The sequence below is a fragment of the Oncorhynchus keta genome, chromosome 37, assembly GCF_023373465.1.
Source record: "Oncorhynchus keta strain PuntledgeMale-10-30-2019 chromosome 37, Oket_V2, whole genome shotgun sequence".
NCBI classification, from domain to species: Eukaryota; Metazoa; Chordata; class Actinopteri; order Salmoniformes; family Salmonidae; genus Oncorhynchus; species Oncorhynchus keta.
The window spans coordinates 26,329,403-26,351,260 of NC_068457.1; the positions used below are offsets into that span (position 1 = coordinate 26,329,403).

A 21,858-nucleotide genomic window follows, 5' to 3' on the forward strand; every position below is an offset into this window, starting at 1 on the left:
CTGAACAGGCAGTTAACCTACTGTTCCTATGCAGTCATTGAAAATAAGAATTTGTTCTTAACTGACTTGCCTAGTTAAATAAAGGTTAAAAAAATAAAATGAAAAAAAGATTTGGACACCTACTTATTCAAGGGTTTCTTTATTTTTACTATTTTCTACATTTAAGATAGTGAAGACAAACTATCAAATAATGTAGTAACCAAAAAAGTGTTAAGCAAATCAAAATCTATTTTCTATTTCAGTTTCTTCAAAGTAGCCACCCTTTGCCTTGATGACAGCTTTACACACTCTTTACATTCTCTCAACCAGCTTCATGAGGATGGAATGCTTTTCAGTTAATAGGTGTGCCTTGTTAAGATAATTTGTGTAATTTCTTTCCTCCTTAATTATTTTGAAAAGTTTATTCAAGTGCAGTTGCAAAAAACCATCCAGCTCTATGATGAAACATGAAACTTGTCTGTCATGAGGACCGCCACAGGAATGGAAGACCCAGAGTTACCTCTGCTGCAGAGGATGAGTTCATTAGTTACCTCTGCTGCAGAGGATGAGTTCATTAGTTACCTCTGCTGCAGAGGATGAGTTCATTAGAGTTACCTCTGCTGCAGAGGATGAGTTCATTAGAGTTACCTCTGCTGCAGAGGATGAGTTCATTAGTTACCTCTGCTGCAGAGGATGAGTTCATTAGTTACCTCTGCTGCAGAGGATGAGTTCATTAGTTACCTCTGCTGCAGAGGATGAGTTCATTAGTTACCTCTGCTGCAGAGGATGAGTTCATTAGAGTTACCTCTGCTGCAGAGGATGAGTTCATTAGAGTTACCTCTGCTGCAGAGGATGAGTTCATTTGAGTTACCTCTGCTGCAGAGGATGAGTTCATTTGAGTTACCTCTGCTGCAGAGGATGAGTTCATTAGTTACCTCTGCTGCAGAGGATGAGTTCATTAGTTACCTCTGCTGCAGAGGATGAGTTCATTAGTTACCTCTGCTGCAGAGGATGAGTTCATTAGTTACCTCTGCTGCAGAGGATGAGTTCATTAGTTACCTCTGCTGCAGAGGATGAGAGTTCAGAGGATTAGTTACCTCTGCTGCAGAGGATGAGTTCATTAGTTACCTCTGCTGCAGAGGATGAGTTCATTAGTTACCTCTGCTGCAGAGGATGAGTTCATTAGTTACCTCTGCTGCAGAGGATGAGTTCATTAGTTACCTCTGCTGCAGAGGATGAGTTCATTAGTTACCTCTGCTGCAGAGGATGAGTTCATTAGTTACCTCTGCTGCAGAGGATGAGTTCATTAGTTACCTCTGCTGCAGAGGATGAGTTCATTAGTTACCTCTGCTGCAGAGGATGAGTTCATTAGTTACCTCTGCTGCAGAGGATGAGTTCATTAGTTACCTCTGCTGCAGAGGATGAGTTCATTAGTTACCTCTGCTGCAGAGGATGAGTTCCTCTGCTGCAGAGGATGAGTTCATTAGTTACCTCTGCTGCAGAGGATGAGTTCATTAGTTACCTCTGCTGCAGAGGATGAGTTCATTAGTTACCTCTGCTGCAGAGGATGAGTTCATTAGTTACCTCTGCTGCAGAGGATGAGTTCATTAGTTACCTCTGCTGCAGAGGATGAGTTCATTAGTTACCTCTGCTGCAGAGGATGAGTTCATTAGTTACCTCTGCTGCAGAGGATGAGTTCATTAGTTACCTCTGCTGCAGAGGATGAGTTCATTAGTTACCTCTGCTGCAGAGGATGAGTTCATTAGTTACCTCTGCTGCAGAGGATGAGTTCATTAGTTACCTCTGCTGCAGAGGATGAGTTACCTCTGCTGCAGAGGATGAGTTCATTAGTTACCTCTGCTGCAGAGGATGAGTTCATTAGAGTTACCTCTGCTGAGGAGAGGATGAGTTCTCTGCTGCAGAGTTACCTCTGCTGCAGAGGATGAGTTCATTAGAGTTACCTCTGCTGCAGAGGATGAGTTCATTAGAGTTACCTCTGCTGCAGAGGATGAGTTCATTAGAGTTACCTCTGCTGCAGAGGATGAGTTCATTAGAGTTACCTCTGCTGCAGAGGATGAGTTCATTAGTTACCTCTGCTGCAGAGGATGAGTTCATTAGTTACCTCTGCTGCAGAGGATGAGTTCATTAGTTACCTCTGCTGCAGAGGATGAGTTCATTAGTTACCTCTGCTGAGTTCAGAGTTACCTCTGCTTGAGTTCATTAGAGTTACCTCTGCTGCAGAGGATGAGTTCATTAGAGTTACCTCTGCTGCAGAGGAGAGGTTGAGTTACCTCTGCTGCAGAGGGATTGAGTTAGAGTTACCTCTGCTGCAGAGGATGAGTTCATTAGAGTTACCTCTGCTGCTGTTCATTAGAGTTACCTCTGCTGCAGAGGATGAGTTCATTAGAGTTACCTCTGCTGCAGAGGATGAGTTCATTTGAGTTACCTCTGCTGCAGAGGATGAGTTCATTAGAGTTACCTCTGCTGCAGAGGATGAGTTCATTAGTTACCTCTGCTGCAGAGGATGAGTTCATTAGAGTTACCTCTGCTGCAGAGGATGAGTTCATTTGAGTTACCTCTGCTGCAGAGGATGAGTTCATTTGAGTTACCTCTGCTGCAGAGGATGAGTTCATTTGAGTTACCTCTGCTGCAGAGGATGAGTTCATTTGAGTTACCTCTGCTGCAGAGGATGAGTTCATTTGAGTTACCTCTGCTGCAGAGGATGAGTTCATTTGAGTTACCTCTGCTGCAGAGGATGAGTTCATTTGAGTTACCTCTGCTGCAGAGGATGAGTTCATTTGAGTTACCTCTGCTGCAGAGGATGAGTTCTGCTGCAGAGGATAAGTTCATGAGTTACCTCTGCTGCAGAGGATAAGTTCATTGAGTTACCTCTGCTGCAGAGGATAAGTTCATGAGTTACCTCTGCTGCAGAGGATAAGTTCATTGAGTTACCAGAGGATGAGTTCATTGAGTTACCTTCTGCTGCAGAGGATAAGTTCATTGAGTTACCTCTGCTGCAGAGGATGCAGAGGAGTTCATTAGTTACCTCTGCTGCAGAGGATTAGTTCATTAGTTACCTCTGCTGCAGAGGATTAGTACCTCTAGTTACCTCTGCTGCAGAGGATGAGTTCATTGAGTTACCTCTGCTGCAGAGGATGAGTTCATTAGTTACCTCTGCTGCAGAGGATGAGTTACCTCTGCTGCAGAGGATGAGTTCATTAGAGTTACCTCTGCTGCAGAGGATGAGTTCATTAGAGTTACCTCTGCTGCAGAGGATGAGTTCATTAGAGTTACCTCTGCTGCAGAGGATGAGTTCATTAGAGTTACCTCTGCTGCAGAGGATGAGTTCATTAGAGTTACCTCTGCTGCAGAGGATGAGTTCATTAGAGTTACCTCTGCTGCAGAGGATGAGTTCATTAGAGTTACCTCTGCTGCAGAGGATGAGTTCATTTGAGTTACCTCTGCTGCAGAGGATGAGTTCATTTGAGTTACCTCTGCTGCAGAGGATGAGTTCATTTGAGTTACCTCTGCTGCAGAGGATGAGTTCATTTGAGTTACCTCTGCTGCAGAGGATGAGTTCATTAGAGTTACCAGCCTCAGAAATTGCAGCCCAGATAAATGCTTCACAGATAAAGTTACAGACACATCTCAACATCAACTGTTCAGAGGAGGCTGCGTATCATAATGACATGCGTCACCAATGCAGCCATATGTCTACAGTATGATGTCATTACTGACCTAATGGACATGTGCAATCAATGTGCCCCTTGTCATCATACATCTGAAGCAGAGAATGGCGAAACTCACATCATTTGCATATTGATGAACTAGATATATATGTTCTCAGTTTAAACTGATGCACTAGGTCATGTATATGAGGCTAACCATAAGATGTTCTACATGATGTTTCTGACATGAAATGGTTTGGTGCAAATCCAACCCTTGGATTCTAGGTACAGTACTGTCCATGGAAATAAGGAGCTGGCAATTTGAGGGGGAATTAACAATGGCAAAGGAAAATAATGTGTTGAGCGTTGTAATTCTACCTTGTTTATTTTCTGAGAATGATTTTAGACTACTGAGACAAAAGCAGAAGGTCAATGGCATGGAGGAGGATTGCAGAGATGTTGATAGTGAGATAGATTTGTACAACAATGTTTGCAAGTCAAAGCCACAATGTCCTTTACCCAAAGTACCCATTCATGTCCACGTAGGCCAATGTATTTTACAGGAAGTGAGTTATAATCATCAATGCCATGACACAAGTAGAATTAAAGAGCCATAACCATAATCCAATTGGTAGCATATTACATAGGAAATTCATGCGTAAATGTGCTGCATGGTCATTCCGACGACAGCATTGCCTGTGCACCATTTATGGCGATAGGACCTCTGCAGAAGTACAGTGCCTTGCGAAAGTTTTCGGCCCCCTTTAACTTTGCGACCTTTTGCCACATTTCAGGCTTCAAACATAAAGATATAAAACCGTATTTTTTTGTGAAGAATCAACAAGTGGGACACAATCATGAAGTGGAACGACATTTATTGGAAATTTCAAACTTTTTTAACAAATCAAAAACTGAAAAATTGGGCGTGCAAAATTATTCAGCCCCCTTAAGTTAATACTTTGTAGCGCCACCTTTTGCTGCGATTACAGCTGTAAGTCGCTTGGGGTATGTCTATCAGTTTTGCACATCGAGAGACTGAAATTCTTTCACATTCCTCCTTGCAAAACAGTTCGAGCTGAGTGAGGTTGGATGGAGAGCATTTGTGAACAGCAGTTTTCAGTTCTTTCCACAGATTCGATTGGATTCAGGTCTGGACTTTGACTTGGCCATTCTAACACCTGGATATGTTTATTTTTGAACCATTCCATTGTAGATTTTGCTTTATGTTTTTGATCATTGTCTTGTTGGAAGACAAATCTCCGTCCCAGTCTCAGGTCTTTTGCAGACTCCATCAGGTTTTCTTCCAGAATGGTCCTGTATTTGGCTCCATCCATCTTCCCATCAATTTTAACCATCTTCCCTGTCTCTGCTGAAGAAAAGCAGGCCCAAACCATGATGCTGCCACCACCATGTTTGACAGTGGGGATGGTGTGTTCAGGGTGATGAGCTGTGTTGCTTTTACGCCAAACATAACGTTTTGCATTGTTGCCAAAAAGTTCAATTTTGGTTTCATCTGACCAGAGCACCTTCTTCCACATGTTTGGTGTGTCTCCCAGGTGGCTTGTGGCAAACTTTAAACAACACTTTTTATGGATATCTTTAAGAAATGGCTTTCTTCTTGCCACTCTTCCATAAAGGCCAGATTTGTGTAATATACGACTGATTGTTGTCCTATGGACAGAGTCTCCCACCTCAGCTGTAGATCTCTGCAGTTCATCCAGAGTGATCATGGGCCTCTTGGCTGCATCTCTGATCAGTCTTCTCCTTGTATGAGCTGAAAGTTTAGAGGGACGGCCAGGTCTTGGTAGATTTGCAGTGGTCTGATACGCCTTCCATTTCAATATTATCTCTTGCACAGTGCTCCTTGGGATGTTTAAAGCTTGGGAAATCTTTTTGTATCCAAATCCGGCTTTAAACTTCTTCACAACAGTATCTCGGACCTGCCTGGTGTGTTCCTTGTTCTTCATGATGCTCTCTGCGCTTTTAACGGACCTCTGAGACTATCACAGTGCAGGTGCATTTATACGGAGACTTGATTCCACACAGGTGGATTGTATTTATCATCATTAGTCATTTAGGTCAACATTGGATCATTCAGAGATCCTCACTGAACTTCTGGAGAGAGTTTGCTGCACTGAAAGTAAAGGGGCTGAATAATTTTGCACGCCCAATTTTTCAGTTTTTGATTTGTTAAAAAAGTTTGAAATATCCAATAAATATCGTTCCACTTCATGATTATGTCCCACTTGTTGTTGATTCTTCACAAAAAAATACAGTTTTATATCTTTATGTTTGAAGCCTGAAATGTGGCAAAAGGTCGCAAAGTTCAAGGGGGCCGAATATTTTCGCAAGGCACTGTAAGGGCATGTATACTTATTGCGCTTCGCAGAGCAGTACAGAGCTGTTGTGAAAGAAATTGTCAAGGAACAAGTCAGTCAGTTTGTGTTTATACAGGACCTCCTGCCCCCACCTACCAGAGCCATCCGCATTGTTACAAAATCTGAGAGGCGGATTTGACCTCTGTGTGCCTCTGGAGGTGTCACACCATCCATACGGCGCCTCCGCACCACATTTATGGCTCAAGCATAAATTGGCTCTTAGTTTATCATTTATAATGCGTGTTACTGGTGATTTCTATCCTTTGGTAGGCAAATTTCACAATTGAATTGACTCAACACTTTCACAAATGGTGGCTTCGATCACAGTTTTGAGATATAGGTTGCTTGAGGTTCATAGCTAACAGGCAGCACAAACATTGTTGTGCAAATCTCTCTTCACCCACCATCAACACCAAGAATCTATGCAATTGTCCTTCATACCTTATGATTTTGTCTCTGTATTCTAGGAAATCCTATGGAATTGAAAATCCAGACACAGCAACGATCTGTCTTTCCTCCATCTTTTTTTGGGGGGGTTTGCCTGGAAATAATGACTGGCGGAACTATGTTTAATGATGGGAAGACTTTCAAGCAAACATCTGCTCCTCACCGGACTTTTCAACGACAGCGGAGGCCACGAGTAATAAGCATAAAGTAGAGCTGAACTTTTTCTATCGCTCTGCTAGCAGGGTCCGCGCCGCTAACTTTCCCACAATCCCCTGCACATTGCTCAGCGTGCTCCCATTGAAAATGAATGGGGCGGAAGTAGTGGAAACGGTACATTACTTCTGCCTCATGCACCAAGTCCTGTTACTCCTATGACCAGAGAAAGTGAAATATTCCTCTAAACCTGTTGAACAAAGTGTTGACAGTGCTGAATAACAACTTAAACAAGAACTTACTCATAAAAACTGCAGCTCTTTGCTGTTTTTGTTGAGTCTCTCGCTAGTCATGATTTTACAAGTTTAAAATCTCACATGATCAACTTTCATGTGCGTTTGAGGCCTCGTTTTACAGTCGAGGCGCAAGGAAACTGCAGATACGGTGATCTGATTGGCCAGTGGTAGACCTGTAGATGCACTTGATTTACTCTTTGGTCCTGCCTGCGAGGCAGAATTCTACCTGCAGACATGAAATGTTTCATAATGGGAACACTGCCTTCCCGGCGCTACGGCTGCTGAATCAAGTGCAACGACCATTAACAGCACGAAGCAAATACAAACAATAGGACACAAGGCTTTAATAATATGTTCTTAACTGACTTGCCTGGTTAAATAAAGGTTTAAAAAAAAAATGTGTTGTGTTTTTCAAAATGTTCCATCGGTAACCATGGTGAAATAGTTAGCTGTGGTGTGCTGTTGATTTTAGGGCCATATAACACTGCATGTTGCTTTCTACTTGTGTTTCCCAATAGGTAATGTAGTTTTGTTTTGACTGTTGTAATTTGGTTTACTCTGATTGATTTGTTGTTCTGGTCCTGAGACTTCATTCAGTGTGTTAGTGAACTCTGCCCCAGGATCAGCTGGATGAGGGGACATTTTCTCCCTTCCTTTACCTTGCATATTATCCTCTTTCCTTTCACTGCCCTCTAACCTCTACATTTGTACATCCATCTCCCCTAGTCATCTCCCCTAGTCATCAGCTCTTCATTGCACTATTGCTCCCCTAGTCATCTCCCTAGTCATCTCCTCTAGTCATCTCCCCAAGTCATCTCTCCCTAGTCATCTCCCCAGTCATCTCCCCAAGTCATCAGCTCTTCATTGCACTATTGCTCCCTAGTCATCTCCCCAAGTCATCAGCTCTTCATTGCACTATCGCTCCCTAGTCATCTCCCTAGTCATCTCCCTAGTCATCTCCCCAAGTCATCAGCTCTTCATTGCACTATTGCTCCCTAGTCATCTCCCCTAGTCATCTCCCCAAGTCATCAGCTCTTCATTGCAACTCATCAGCTCCATAGTCATCCCCTAGTCATCTCCCAAGTCATCAGCTCTTCATTGCACTATCGCTCCCTAGTCATCTCCCTAGTCATCTCCCCAAGTCATCTCCCCCAGTCATCTCCCCAAGTCATCAGCTCTTCATTGCACTATCGCTCCCCTAGTCATCTCCCTAGTCATCTCCCCAGTCATCTCCCCAAGTCATCAGCTCTTCATTGCACTATTGCTCCCCTAGTCATCTCCCTAGTCATCTCCCCAAGTCATCAGCTCTTCATTGCACTATTGCTCCCTAGTCATCTCCCTAGTCATCTCCCCAAGTCATCTCTCCCCTAGTCATCTCCCAAGTCATCAGCTCTTCATTGCACTATCTCTCCCTAGTCATCTCCCTAGTCATCTCCCCTAGTCATCAGCTCTTCATTGCACTATTGCTCCCCTAGTCATCTCCCCTAGTCATCTCCCCTAGTCATCTCCCCTAGTCATCTCCCCTAGTCATCAGCTCTTCATTGCACTATTGCTCCCCTAGTCATCTCCCCTAGTCATCTCCCCTAGTCATCAGCTCTTCATTGCACTATTGCTCCCCTAGTCATCTCCCCTAGTCATCTCCCCTAGTCATCAGCTCTTCATTGCACTATTGCTCCCCTAGTCATCTCCCCTAGTCATCTCCCCTAGTCATCAGCTCTTCATTGCACTATTGCTCCCCTAGTCATCTCCCCTAGTCATCTCCCCTAGTCATCTCCCCTAGTCATCAGCTCTACATTGCACTATTGCTCCCCTAGTCATCTCCCCTAGTCATCAGCTCTACATTGAACTATTGCTCCCCTAGTCATCTCCCCTAGTCATCAGCTCTTCATTGAACTATTGCTCCCCTAGTCATCTCCCCTAGTCATCAGCTCTACATTGAACTATTGCTCCCCTAGTCATCTCCCCTAGTCATCAGCTCTACATTGAACTATTGCTCCCCTAGTCATCTCCCCTAGTCATCTCCCTAGTCATCTCCCCTAGTCATCAGCTCTACATTGAACTATTGCTCCCCTAGTCATCTCCCTAGTCATCTCCCCTAGTCATCTCCCCTAGTCATCAGCTCTACATTGAACTATTGCTCCCCTAGTCATCTCCCCTAGTCATCTCCCCTAGTCATCAGCTCTACATTGAACTATTGCTCCCCTAGTCATCTCCCCTAGTCATCTCCCCTAGTCATCAGCTCTACATTGAACTATTGCTCCCCTAGTCATCTCCCCTAGTCATCAGCTCTACATTGAACTATTGCTCCCCTAGTCATCTCCCCTAGTCATCTCCCCTAGTCATCAGCTCTACATTGAACTATTAGTCATCCCCTAGTCATCTCCCCAAGTCATCAGCTCTTCATTGCACTATTGCTCCCTAGTCATCTCCCTAGTCATCTCTACATTGAACTCATCTCCCCTAGTCATCTCCCCAAGTCATCAGCTCTTCATTGCACTATTGCTCCCTAGTCATCTCCCCTAGTCATCTCCCCTAGTCATCTCCCCTAGTCATCAGCTCTACATTGAACTATTGCTCCCCTAGTCATCTCCCCTAGTCATCTCCCCTAGTCATCAGATCTACATTGAACTATTGCTCCCCTAGTCATCTCCCCTAGTCATCAGCTCTTCATTGAACTATTGCTCCCCTAGTCATCTCCCCTAGTCATCAGATCTTCATTGCACTATTGCTCCCCTAGTCATCTCCCCTAGTCATCAGCTCTTCATTGCACTATTGCTCCCCTAGTCATCTCCCCTAGTCATCTCCCCTAGTCATCAGCTCTTCATTGCACTATTGCTCCCCTAGTCATCTCCCCTAGTCATCAGCTCTTCATTGCACTATTGCTCCCCTAGTCATCACCCCTAGTCATCTCCCCAAGTCATCATCTTCCCAACTCATCTCCCTAGTCATCTCCCTAGTCATCAGCTCTTCATTGAACTATTGCTCCCCTAGTCATCTCCCCTAGTCATCTCCCCTAGTCATCTCCCCAAGTCATCTAGCTCATCATTGAACTATTCATTGCCTAGTCATCTCCCCTAGTCATATCCCCTAGTCATCAGATCTACATTGAACTATTGCTCCCCTAGTCATCTCCCCTAGTCATCAGATCTTCATTGAACTATTGCTCCCCTAGTCATCTCCCCTAGTCATCAGCTCTTCATTGCACTATTGCTCCCCTAGTCATCTCCCTAGTCATCAGCTCTTCATTGCACTATTGCTCCCCTAGTCATCTCCCTAGTCATCTCCCTAGTCATCTCCCCAAGTCATCTCCCCAAGTCATCAGCTCTTCATTGAACTATTGCTCCCCTAGTCATCTCCCTAGTCATCTCTTCATTCCACTAGTCATCTCCCCAAGTCATCTCCCCAAGTCATCAGCTCTTCATTGAACTATTGCTCCCCTAGTCATCTCCCCTAGTCATCAGCTCTTCATTGAACTATTGCTCCCCTAGTCATCTCCCCTAGTCATCTCCCCTAGTCATCAGCTCTTCATTGCCCTTCGCTCCCTCCTTTTCACTTAAATGTAATGCTTACTTTTCTATTCTTCTCCTCTTCCCCCTCTTCCTTTTAATGATGAAAGATCTTCTAAAAGCTGACGTCTGCTGTTTTTGTTTTCTATTGTTTGAATGAGTCAGAGGTTATAATATTAAAGAATACAGAAGTGAAACTTTAAGGTTTCAGTTTCTCAGAATCCTGGAGATTCAATGGAAATTTTCCCTTGAAAGCTTTTTAGTGAAGGACTGTGCTCAATCTGGGTTTGGGAAACTGAACCTGAACAGAAGACACTTAAGCCTTGTTCACACTGCAGGCCTTAATGCTGAAATCGGTTGGGTTTTTCAAATCTGTTTTGGAATATTGACTGTCCAAACAGCAAGTGATCAAATGTGTGTATGTTCAGACAGCAGTCATTTGTTGACATGGCTATGCTAGTTGTCATAGTAACGATGGGTGTGTGCCAGTGGTGTCGGTTGATTGGTGGTGATGCTCGTGCTTCCTATCACTCAGAAGTTATGTAACAAGCGAAGGTGACAACAATGGCTGCCATAAACGTTTCCCAGTTGCTGTGAATGTTCAAATTCATAGAAGAAGAACACTTTTAAAACCTCAAAGGATAAGATAGTCAAACTTTCAAAACAAGTGCTTTTTAGCTAGCCACAGCAGTCAGCCAGCGAGCCACAGCAGTCAGCCAGCTAGGTAGGTAGCTGTTTATCTTTCTCGCACATTAGTTTGTAAACAGTCAACAAGCTAGTTCGCTACCATGTCATGTTCTTGTCAAACTGTCAACAGAGTAGCTAGCAGGCAACAAGATATGCCAAATAAATCTGTGAGGGAAAATGAATCTGATTTCACCGTTCAAGAAAAGTCGTATGGCCTACGAATGTGGCTTGACGTTTCAGATTCCATGTGGCTTTTGGCTGTTCAGACTGGAGGAAAAATAACAGATTCAAATCGGATATGTAAAAAAAAATTTAACGTAACTTCAACCTGCCAATGTGAACAAGGCTACACTATCCCCCACAAATGAATTATTTTCCTGTGAGATGACAAATGACGTTGCACAAGCCCTGTTTTGAAACTGACATGTGCTTTATAAGGGTAGTTAGTATACAACATTTAGTGTCATTTAGAAAATTCCACCAGAGAGAGTCAGAGTTGAACAGCTTAACGCTTCAAAGTTCTCCATGTTGAACTAGGAGATGGACACGCAGAGCCTTTCGTGTGCTTGTCAGCTGGTCTCTGCCAGAGACGGAGGAGACACATGGCTTTGACAGCCTGCCTAAAAATAGACAAGTGTATTACCAGTTATATATCGTTCCTCCAAATCAATTGGAAAGATATCTTTCATTTTTGTAGGTCGGTAGATTATATCATTTGACCTTTATTTAAGCAGGGCTTCGCCATTAAGACTAGGGTCTCTTTAAGTAAAGTATTACTGTGTATGATTTTTGACTGCTCTCCCAGGTCCTGCAGTAGCCCTATGAGTAGTACATGAGTACATGAGTAGGTGCTCATGTATTCACCCAGGGTTGTTTGTCTTTCTGTCAGGTCCTTCAGAAGCCCTGTAGTGCTCATGTATTCACCCAGGGTTGTTTGTCTTTCTGTCAGGTCCTTCAGAAGCCCTGTAGTGCTCATGTATTCACCCAGGGTTGTTTGTCTTTCTGTCAGGTCCTTCAGAAGCTGGGTAAAGCTGATGAGACCAGGGACACAGCGTTCGAGGAGGGTGTGGCTAACTTCAACAAGCAGATGGTGAGAGTCCCGACTCTTTCTTCTCCCTCTCTCATTGAGATGGTGAACCCACTGTTGTGGCCCAATGTTCCCTCCCCTCCCAGCCCACACACACACACACACAGAGATCCATAACTGTCCTGAACCGTACTGGGCTGGTTAAGATAGTCTTTTCACAATATCCTTTCCAGTATGGTTCCAGCATCTATGTTTGTGTAACCAGGGCAGCACAGTACAGCTTGGTTCAGTAATGTGAAAATGGCATCATGCTCACATCCCAGTCCAACCCATTGTTGTATTTTCCAGGCCGAGGGCACCAAACTGCAGAAAGACTTGAGGGCCTACCTGGCAGCAGTTAAAAGTAAGAAGCCTGTCTGTCTGTGTGTGTGTGTGTGTGTGTGTGTGTAAGTATCCTGTAACTTATTATTAGGTTTTACAGTAATATCTGTCAGTTTCTATCTTGTCTATTTTGGAGTGACACAGTTGTAGTGTTCACACACATTAATACATTCAGACCTCTTCCTGTCATGGGCCCAGTTTCATTTCAGTTTTTGGCCTGTCTGTCTGTCTGCCTGTCTGTCTGTCTCTGTGATCCTCAGCCATGCATGATGCGTCCAAGCGTCTGCAGGACTGTCTGGCGGATATGTACGAGCCAGAGTGGTTTGGCAAGGAGGAGGTGGATACCATCGCAGAGGTGAGAGAGACTAGCACGGTTGGTGTGTGTGTGATCTATGGGAATTCAGGATGAAAGACTACCTGTTCCTCTGTGAAAGAGGTGTACAAAACTTCAGAGGTTGAATTAAATGTATAATTGAAAATGAAGAAATGAACATGAGAACTTCAGATCAATTCTATTGGTTGTTTGAGTAAAAATAGAATAGAAACGGGAACCAGTGTCTAGTTTCCTCCCTCCATTTCATCACTGCCACATTCACTTCTTCTCAATGCAACACATACTCCTCTCTCTCTCTCACTGCATGTCTCTTTCCCTCCATCTCTCCATCCTTCCGTCTGTAGGAGATGATAGAGAAGGAGATGGACTATTGCATGGAGGTAAAGGACAGCTAGCTCAGTAGCTCATTCATGACTGTGTAGAATGAGGACTAGTGGGAATAGCTGTGGCCTACACTAGATCTATAGCTAGAAGACATGGCACTAGTTTCAGACTAGCTCTGAACTGCACTGTTAGTGGAGCTGTTATTGGGGTGGGGGTGGGTGTATGCGTGAGTGTTTGCATTTGTGAGTGTATTGTTTGACTCTGCTGTGTGTATTGTAGGAGACAGACATCCTGTGGTCAGATTACCATGACAAGCTTGTGGACAATTCCATGATCGCCATGGATACCTATCTGGCCCAGTTCCCTGACATTAAGGTGTGTGTCACTGCAGTCAGGTGTGAGGGTGTGTGTTTGGCCATTTTGTGAAAAATGAAACTCCATAATAAATAAATATAAATGTTTTTATAACATTTTGATTGATTTTTCACAACATTAACAAATGGTACCAGTATGTGTACTCTGTTCTGAGGGCCCTAACAGAACATATTACACATACTGGTACCGAGGGCTCTACCAGAACAGACTACGCATACTGGTACCGAGGGCTCTAACAGAACAGACTACGCATACTGGTACCGAGGGCTCTAACAGAACAGACTACGCATACTGGTACCGAGGGCTCTAACAGAACAGACTACGCATACTGGTACCGAGGGCTCTACCAGAACAGACTACGCATACTGGTACCGAGGGCTCTACCAGAACAGACTACGCATACTGGTACCGAGGGCTCTAACAGAACAGACTACACATACTGGTACCGAGGGCTCTAACAGAACAGACTACACATACTGGTACCGAGGGCTCTAACAGAACAGACTACACATACTGGTACCGAGGGCTCTACCAGAACAGACTACACATACTGGTACCGAGGGCTCTACCAGAACAGACTACGCATACTGGTACCGAGGGCTCCATACAATCCATATGGTGGAAGTTGAGAGTTACAGCGTGATTAAAATGTAATGGTAATGTTCCTCTGTTTGTGGAGACTCTGCATTCACCGTAAACACTGCATATGTCTGCTCAATAGGAAATCACCTTTACATTCCTGGTGCGCATCTTTAACGTTTCAACGATCCTGGTTTTAAATGGAGCCTTGAAACAGCTCAGTTCCCAGACCAGTTAGAGGATACATCAATACATACATTTGATGGATTGATTGGTTCTCAAGAAGCTGCAGCCTTCTATCTATCAGTGACTCTGTGGGTATGTTTGTCTGGTGTCTCTGACCAGGCACGCATCGCTAAGCGGGACAGGAAGATGACCGACTACGACAGTGCGAGGCATCACTTTGGCTCCCTACAGAAGGGCAAGAAGCAGGACCAGGCCAAGATCGCCAAGGTAAGATGGCCGCCCGCTGCATGGTTTCCTGGGTTCATTACGGAATCACACTGCTGAGCCAAACCAAGCTGAACCAGCTGTACTGAGATGGCCTGGTTTTGCATCCGCCATCGTTTAAAATAACAAATAATAAATGCCATTTATTAGACGCTTTTATCCAAAGCAACTTAGTCATGGATGCCTACATGTTACGTTGGTCCTGGGAATCAAACTCACTATCCTGGCGTTGCAAGCACCATGCTCTACCAACTACAGAGGACCAGCGTTTCTGCAACCTTCTTGGAAGGAACAGAACAATGTAAAGAGAAAATATCCAGGCCAGTTCAGGTCGGCTCTATAATGTGACTCAGTCATGACTCTATAAAGGCCTTAACAAAGCTAATGCAAATACCCACATTATGATGTCTGATGTCAGTAAGAAACATTCTGCATTGTAATTTTGGCGAGGCGTGTTTTGCTATGCTTGGCACATGCTGCCATGGGCTTAGGCTATACCAGTTGAAATAAGCAACCAATCAACCTACTGGGGGGAAAAAGTCTCATTAACCTGTTTTTCATGTGTGTGTGTTTGATTGGGTGTTAATGTACAATATGGAAATACTCTTGCACCATTTCAAAACTCTCTCAAACCTGCCTGTCTGAATGCTAACCTGCCTGTCTGAATGCTAACCTGCCTGTCTGAATGCTAACCTGCCTGTCTGAATGCTAACCTGCCTGTCTGAATGCTAACCTGGCTGTCAAACTACACTGCTCAAAAAAAATAAAGGGAACACTTAAACAACACAATGTAACTCCAAGTCAATCACACTTCTGTGAAATCAAACTGTCCACTTAGGAAGCAACACTGATTAACAATACATTTCACATGCTGTTGTGCAAATGGAATAGACAACAGGTGGAAATTAGCGGCATTTAGCAAGACACCCCCAATAAAGGAGTGGTTCTGCAGGTGGGACCACAGACCACTTCTCAGTTCCTATGCTTCCTGGCTGATGTTTTGGTCACTTTTGAATGCTGGCGGTGCTTTCACTCTAGTGGTAGCATGAGACGGAGTCTACATCCCACACAATTGGCTCAGGTAGTGCAGCTCATCCAGGATGGCACATCAATGCGAGATGTGGCAAGGTTTGCTGTGTCTGTCAGCGTAGTGTCCAGAGCATGGAGGCGCTACCAGGAGACAGGCCAGTACATCAGGAGATGTGGAGGAGGCCGTAGGAGGGCGGCGGGACCGCTACCTCCACCTTTGTGCAAGGAGGAGCAGGAGGAGCACTGCCAGAGCCCTGCAAAATGACCTCCAGCAGGCCACAAATGTGCATGTATCTGCTCAAACGGTCAGAAACGGACTCTATGAGGGTGGTATGAGGGCCCGACGTCCACAGGTGGGGGTTGTGCTTACAGCTCAACACTGTGCAGGACGTTTGGCATTTGCCAGAGAACACCAAGATTGACAAATTCGCCACTAGCGCCCTGTGCTCTTCACAGATGAAAGCAGGTTCACACTGAGCACATGTGACAGTCTGGAGACGCCGTGGAGAACGTTCTGCTGCCTGCAACATCCTCCAGCATGACCGGTTTGGCGGTGGGTCAGTCATGGTGTGGGGTGGCATTTCTTTGGGGGGCCGCACAGCCCTCCATGTGCTCGCCAGAGGTAGCCTGACTGCCATTAGGTTCCCTTAATGAGATCCTCAGACCCCTTGTGAGACCATATGCTGGTGTGGTTGGCCCTGGGTTCCTCGTAATGCAAGACAATGCCAGACCTCATGTGGCTGGAGTGTGTCAGCAGTTCCTTCAAGAGGAAGGCATTGATGCTATGGACTGGCCCGCCCGTTCCCCAGACCTGAATCCAATTGAGCACATCTGGGACATCATGTCTCGCTCCATTCACAGACTGTCCAGGAGTTGGCGGATGCTTTAGTCCAGGTCTGGGAGGAGATCCCTCAGGAGACCATCGGCCACCTCATCAGGAGCATGCCCAGGTGTTGTAGGGAGGTCATACAGGCACGTGGAGGCCACACACACTACTGAGCCTCATTTTGACTTGTTTTAAGGACATTACATAAAAGTTGGATCAGCCTGTAGTGTGGTTTTCCATGTTAATTTTGAGTGTGACTCCAAATCCAGACCTCCATGGGTTGATAAATTTGATTTCCATTGATTAATTTGTGTGATTTTGTTGTCAGCACATTCAAATATGTAAAGAAAAAAGTATTTCATAAGAATATTTCATTCATTCAGATCTAGGATGTGTTATTTTAGTGTTCCCTTTATTTTTTTGAGCAGTGTATTTGTCTTGCTTCTCTCTCGCTCTTTCTCTCGGTCTGTCTGTCCGTCTGCATGGCTAGCCGATGTCTCTTGTAGAGAAGGCTGCCCCAGGTTGGGCCCAGGGGATTCTGTCTGCTCATCAAATAGCCCAAACTAACCTGACCAGAAACCAGGTGACTGATGTCTAACTAACTCACCCTCTCACCCTGACCCCCCCCCCCCCTTGCCATCCCTTCAACACTCACTTGTCATTCACCCATTCTGAGTTCTAATTCTATATTCTATGCCACCATGCCCTAACATTCTGTCTGTATTCCATGTCATTCTTTAGTTTGATTGTAGATAATACGCTTTCTTTTGAGTAACATATACTAACAAACATTGGACTGTAGAATTGTTTAACCTCTGTGGATGTGTCATGGTGTCTGTCCAAGCATATACTAACATTGTTTAACCTCTGTGGATGTGTCATGGTGTCTGTCCAGGCATATACTAACATTGTTTAACCTCTGTGGATGTGTCATGGTGTCTGTCCAGGCATATACTAACATTGTTTAACCTCTGTGGATGTGTCATGGTGTCTGTACAGGCAGAGGAGGAGTTAGGGAGAGCTCAGAAAGTATTTGAGGAGATCAACGTAGATCTGCAGGATGAGCTTCCACAGCTGTGGAACAGGTGAGACTTCTCCACCCTCTCACTGATGCTACCAGGCTGATACAGTCTCCTTCCCTCTGTCTTTCTGAAGAGCCACCCATTTACAACCAATGTTATCACGTTGTCTCTTCCACATGTCATCACAGACAGTCAGACACACACACACACAGTGTTGCCAGCCACCATGTTAACACGTTCTCTCTTCCACATGTCACACACACACACACACACACACACAGAGAGAGAGTGTTGCCAGCCACCATGTTAACACGTTCTCTCTTCCACATGTCACATACACACACACACACACACAGAGAGAGTGTTGCCAGCCACCATGTTAACACGTTCTCTCTTCCACATGTCACATACACACACACACACACACACAGAGAGAGTGTTGCCAGCCACCATGTTAACACGTTCTCTCTCTACTCTCTAGTCGTGTTGGCTTCTATGTCAACACATTCCAGAGTATGGCTGGATATCAGCAGAGGTTCCACAAAGACATGGGAAAGGTGAGAGGGGGAGAGCTGGGTGCCCACCGTCAGTACATGGGACTGATTGATAATACATGTCTGGACTGATTAATTGACTTCCTCCAAAATCGTTCTGTTTGCAGCTGAACCAGGACCTGAATGATGTCATGACCAAACTGGATGAGCAGAGGCTGGCCAAGTGAGTGAGACTTGACATGATACCAATGTGTTGCCAATACCAGCGGACTATTGTACATACGATAGTGTTCATCTATGGTGGTGAACCTGTCTACTTTACCCCACTGTTATATGTACCTGTACAATCTACCTCTGTCTGGTGCACCTTTTAGGAACTTTATGGTAATTGTAGAGAAATGAGGTCCAAAGCAATGCATACACAGGGTTGGGGAGTAACGGATTACATGACGACACGGCGAATGTGTTTGATGGATTGTAGGGAAAGAGCAGGAATAGGTTTTTGTAGGCTACAGTCCAAACTGTGTCTTCCAATGGTGCGACTGCTGTCGGCATCCTAAGATGATCCAACTTGAATAAACACTTGGAGGTCAGGATGACAGTAGTGGTGTAATTTGATATGGATATCACTTGTTATTGATCAAAGCATGTCATTCCATGAGCGCAGCATTTATTTTTCAACTTGAATCAATGAGCCCAATCAGTCCTCCATGACAACAGAGTAGGGTTGGCTAATAAGTCCTTAGTTTTGGTGCTCAGATAAAACAATTAGGCTAATCTTTACTTCCATATTTCCAAGTCCTATTCTTTGTAATCAAGAGGTATAACATTTATTGGAATGACTGGAATTCTGATAGAATTTGGTTCATAATTTAAGAATATAATTAAATCTTATTATTATATGTAGTAGAAAGCAATGGGTTAGAAGAAGCCTACATAACCAACCCATAGAGTAAAATGTAACATCCATATATAGCCAGCTATGTAAACTAACTTTGATTTATCCTGCAATAGTTGTCGTTCAATTGGCAACATACATTTTTGTCTTTCTTCTAATGCCTCTTCAGGGGGAATTAATCTAAAAGTAACGGAATGTAATCAGATTAAGTTACTGAGTTTGGGTAATCCAAAAGTTCTGTTACTGATTACACTTTTGGACAGGTAACTGTAACAGATTACATTTAGAAAGTAACCTATCCTACCCTGTGCTTACACATTCTAGTGAGGAAGTGAAATGACTGGCTGAATATAGAATACTGTAGAGTAAATTACAACCCCACCCCCCTACAGAAAGGCAGGTAAAGACTGGAAGCCTGGACCCAAGAAGAGGTAATGGACCTGACTGGGAGTGACCAGTATGACAGTTTATATGTGCCTGTGTGTGTCCTTCTGCATGGTGCAGTTAGATACTGACTGAGAATAAAGGACTTGTTGGAAACTACAACTCCCTACTACATCACACAGTTCGGCATGATCTGGTTTATAAAGAGCTTGTTGGAAACTACAACTCCCTACTACATCACACAGTTCGGCATGATCTGGTTTATAAAGAGCTTGTTGGAAACTACAACTCCCTACTACATCACACAGTTCGGCATGATCTGGTTTATAAGGAGCTTGTTGGAAACTACAACTCCCTACTACATCACACAGTTCGGCATGATCTGGTTTATAAAGAGCTTGTTGGAACCTACAACTCCCTACTACATCACACAGTTCGGCATGATCTGGTTTATAAGGAGCTTGTTGGAAACTACAACTCCCTACTAAATCGCACAGTTCGGCATGATCTGGTTTATAAAGAGCTTGTTGGAAACTACAACTCCCTACTAAATCACACAGTTCGGCAGCACTATGTGCGCAATGAACTCACAGAAAAAAATAATAAATGGAATTCAAATAATTGAACTGAAGTTGGTGAATTATTTATTTAAAAACCAATAAATAACCATCATTTTGGTTAATTGCACAGCACTAGTCTCTCTGCATGGTGCAGTTCCATACTGAGTGAGAATAAAGGATTGGAGGACTCAAAACAGGATATAATACAGACCTTTTTAGTTGTCCGAGTGAACCGTCATCTGTGCATGGAGTTCTGCTGTGTGCTTGGACATTCATGGGTGTTCCTGTAGTTCTCAGTCTGAGAGTCTGTGCGTTTCAGGTCAGGCACTCCTCTGCATGACCGCAGCATGACGTTTGAGGAAGTCTTGTGTTGTGAGTTGGTGTCTCATGCCGCAGCAACGTCCCCAAATAGTTTTTTGCTCTGAGCTGTTTATTTGTGAAGTACTACGCACAGTCTTGTTATATATTATTAATAAAGAATGGTTTGTTTGGCATATGCTCATTCTCCCTGCTAAAATGGGCCTGTGCACACAGATCATTAAATATACTTCTCAGCCCCTTGCTCCCATCTTGCGGTCTTGGTGGATGGTGCAGACTGTTGACTACACAGTAGGGCACACTGTAACAAAATGTTTTGCGACAAAAATAACGAATGTCTGTGTTCTTATCAGAAAACGCATTTCACTCAGTTTCAAAATGTTTTCTCTTACGCACACCAGTTGACCCTGTTCTGCTTTCCCATGGTGATACAGGGGGACAGTCTGTGCTAAAAAAACTAATTGTCGCGGCCGCCACCAGATAGTCAGACCTTCACCACTGTGGATGACTGAAACTGATACGCTGCTACATCTTTGCCCGTTGTACTATCATCTTAGTGAATCGCCCGCACTTTGCTCCAACACAACTGAGGTCATTGTCCCCCCTCTCGTTTCTCTCTCCTCTGCCCCCTCTCGTTCTCTCTCCTCCTCTGCCCCCTCTCTCGTTCTCTCTCCTCCTCTGCCCCCTCTCTCGTTCTCTCTCCTCCTCTGCCCCCTCTCTCGTTCTCTCTCCTCCTCTGCCCCCTCTCTCGTTCTCTCTCCTCCTCTGCCCCCTCTCTCGTTCTCTCTCCTCCTCTGCCCCCTCTCTCGTTCTCTCTCCTCCTCTGCCCCCTCTCTCGTTCTCTCTCCTCCTCTGCCCCCTCTCTCGTTCTCTCTCCTCCTCTGCCCCCTCTCTCGTTCTCTCTCCTCCTCTGCCCCCTCTCTCGTTCTCTCTCCTCCTCTGCCCCCTCTCTCCTCCTCTGCCCCCTCTCGTCCTCTACCCTCTTTATTTTCTACTTTCTCCTTCCTAGAAAAATAAATACAGTAAAATGTTCTCTCTCTACTGAACACAACCAGGACATCTTCATCATGGCATGACATGGAAGTCAGTCAGTAATTCTCGCTTTCTCTTTCTTTCCCAGTGAGGCAGCCGCCGCCAACCACAGCGCTACCCCAGACGCTGCACCCAAGGTAAGGTTCCCTCATACAGGGGCTGTAACGTGTCTGACTGTCTCTGTGTTAGTCTTGAGTGACTGGGATTTGTGTGTTGATGAACGAGTGTCATTTTCAGAAGTGTGGGTCAGAAATGTGTGTGTGTGTGTGTGGGAAATCTTGAGTTTAAGGTCTGGAGTATTTTTAAGGTGTTGAATTCAAGAGGGTGGAAAAAGGAGTGGACGGTACAATTGCGAGCACACAGTCGCTAACATTCTCTTCAGGAAAACTCCAAAAGCAACGAGATGAAACTAACCCAGAGCATGTTGAATGGAGAGTTTCTCTCCATTGGTTTGATAGACATGTGCTCTTCTAACATAGAAGGAAGCCTCATAGACACCACTTACAGACTAGGGCTGGATCCAATCCACGGCGCGTTGTAGAGCAGTGCATTGCACTTGATTTCTAAAGGTAATTTACGCTTGAGCCAACATGGAGGGTGAGCCAACATGCGCAGTAAACACAATCTCCAGGAATGTCAGGGAAATTGCCTTGAAAAGGCACATTGTCGTCTGTCCAGAGCGCTGCTCCATGACACGCCTTGGATTGGATA

The 21,858-nt window shown here is 44.7% G+C and overlaps 1 protein-coding gene across 3 annotated transcripts in view; it reads left to right on the top strand.

Annotated features, from left to right (window-relative positions):
* The window catches only part of LOC118376252 (myc box-dependent-interacting protein 1-like), a 48,071-nt gene that overhangs the window by 8,804 nt on the left and 17,409 nt on the right, over positions 1 to 21,858 (top strand). The window contains exons 2-12 of one of the 3 annotated variants that reach the window (XM_052499950.1): positions 12,124 to 12,204; positions 12,490 to 12,544; positions 12,783 to 12,877; positions 13,201 to 13,236; positions 13,460 to 13,555; positions 14,480 to 14,587; positions 17,439 to 17,524; positions 17,943 to 18,018; positions 18,123 to 18,178; positions 19,246 to 19,284; positions 21,236 to 21,284. In XM_052499950.1, the coding sequence (XP_052355910.1) occupies positions 12,124 to 12,204; positions 12,490 to 12,544; positions 12,783 to 12,877; positions 13,201 to 13,236; positions 13,460 to 13,555; positions 14,480 to 14,587; positions 17,439 to 17,524; positions 17,943 to 18,018; positions 18,123 to 18,178; positions 19,246 to 19,284; positions 21,236 to 21,284 (777 nt within the window). The remainder of the gene's footprint in view (positions 1 to 12,123; positions 12,205 to 12,489; positions 12,545 to 12,782; positions 12,878 to 13,200; positions 13,237 to 13,459; positions 13,556 to 14,479; positions 14,588 to 17,438; positions 17,525 to 17,942; positions 18,019 to 18,122; positions 18,179 to 19,245; positions 19,285 to 21,235; positions 21,285 to 21,858) is intronic. The other 2 variants (XM_052499952.1, XM_052499951.1) reach the window with 2 other exon arrangements.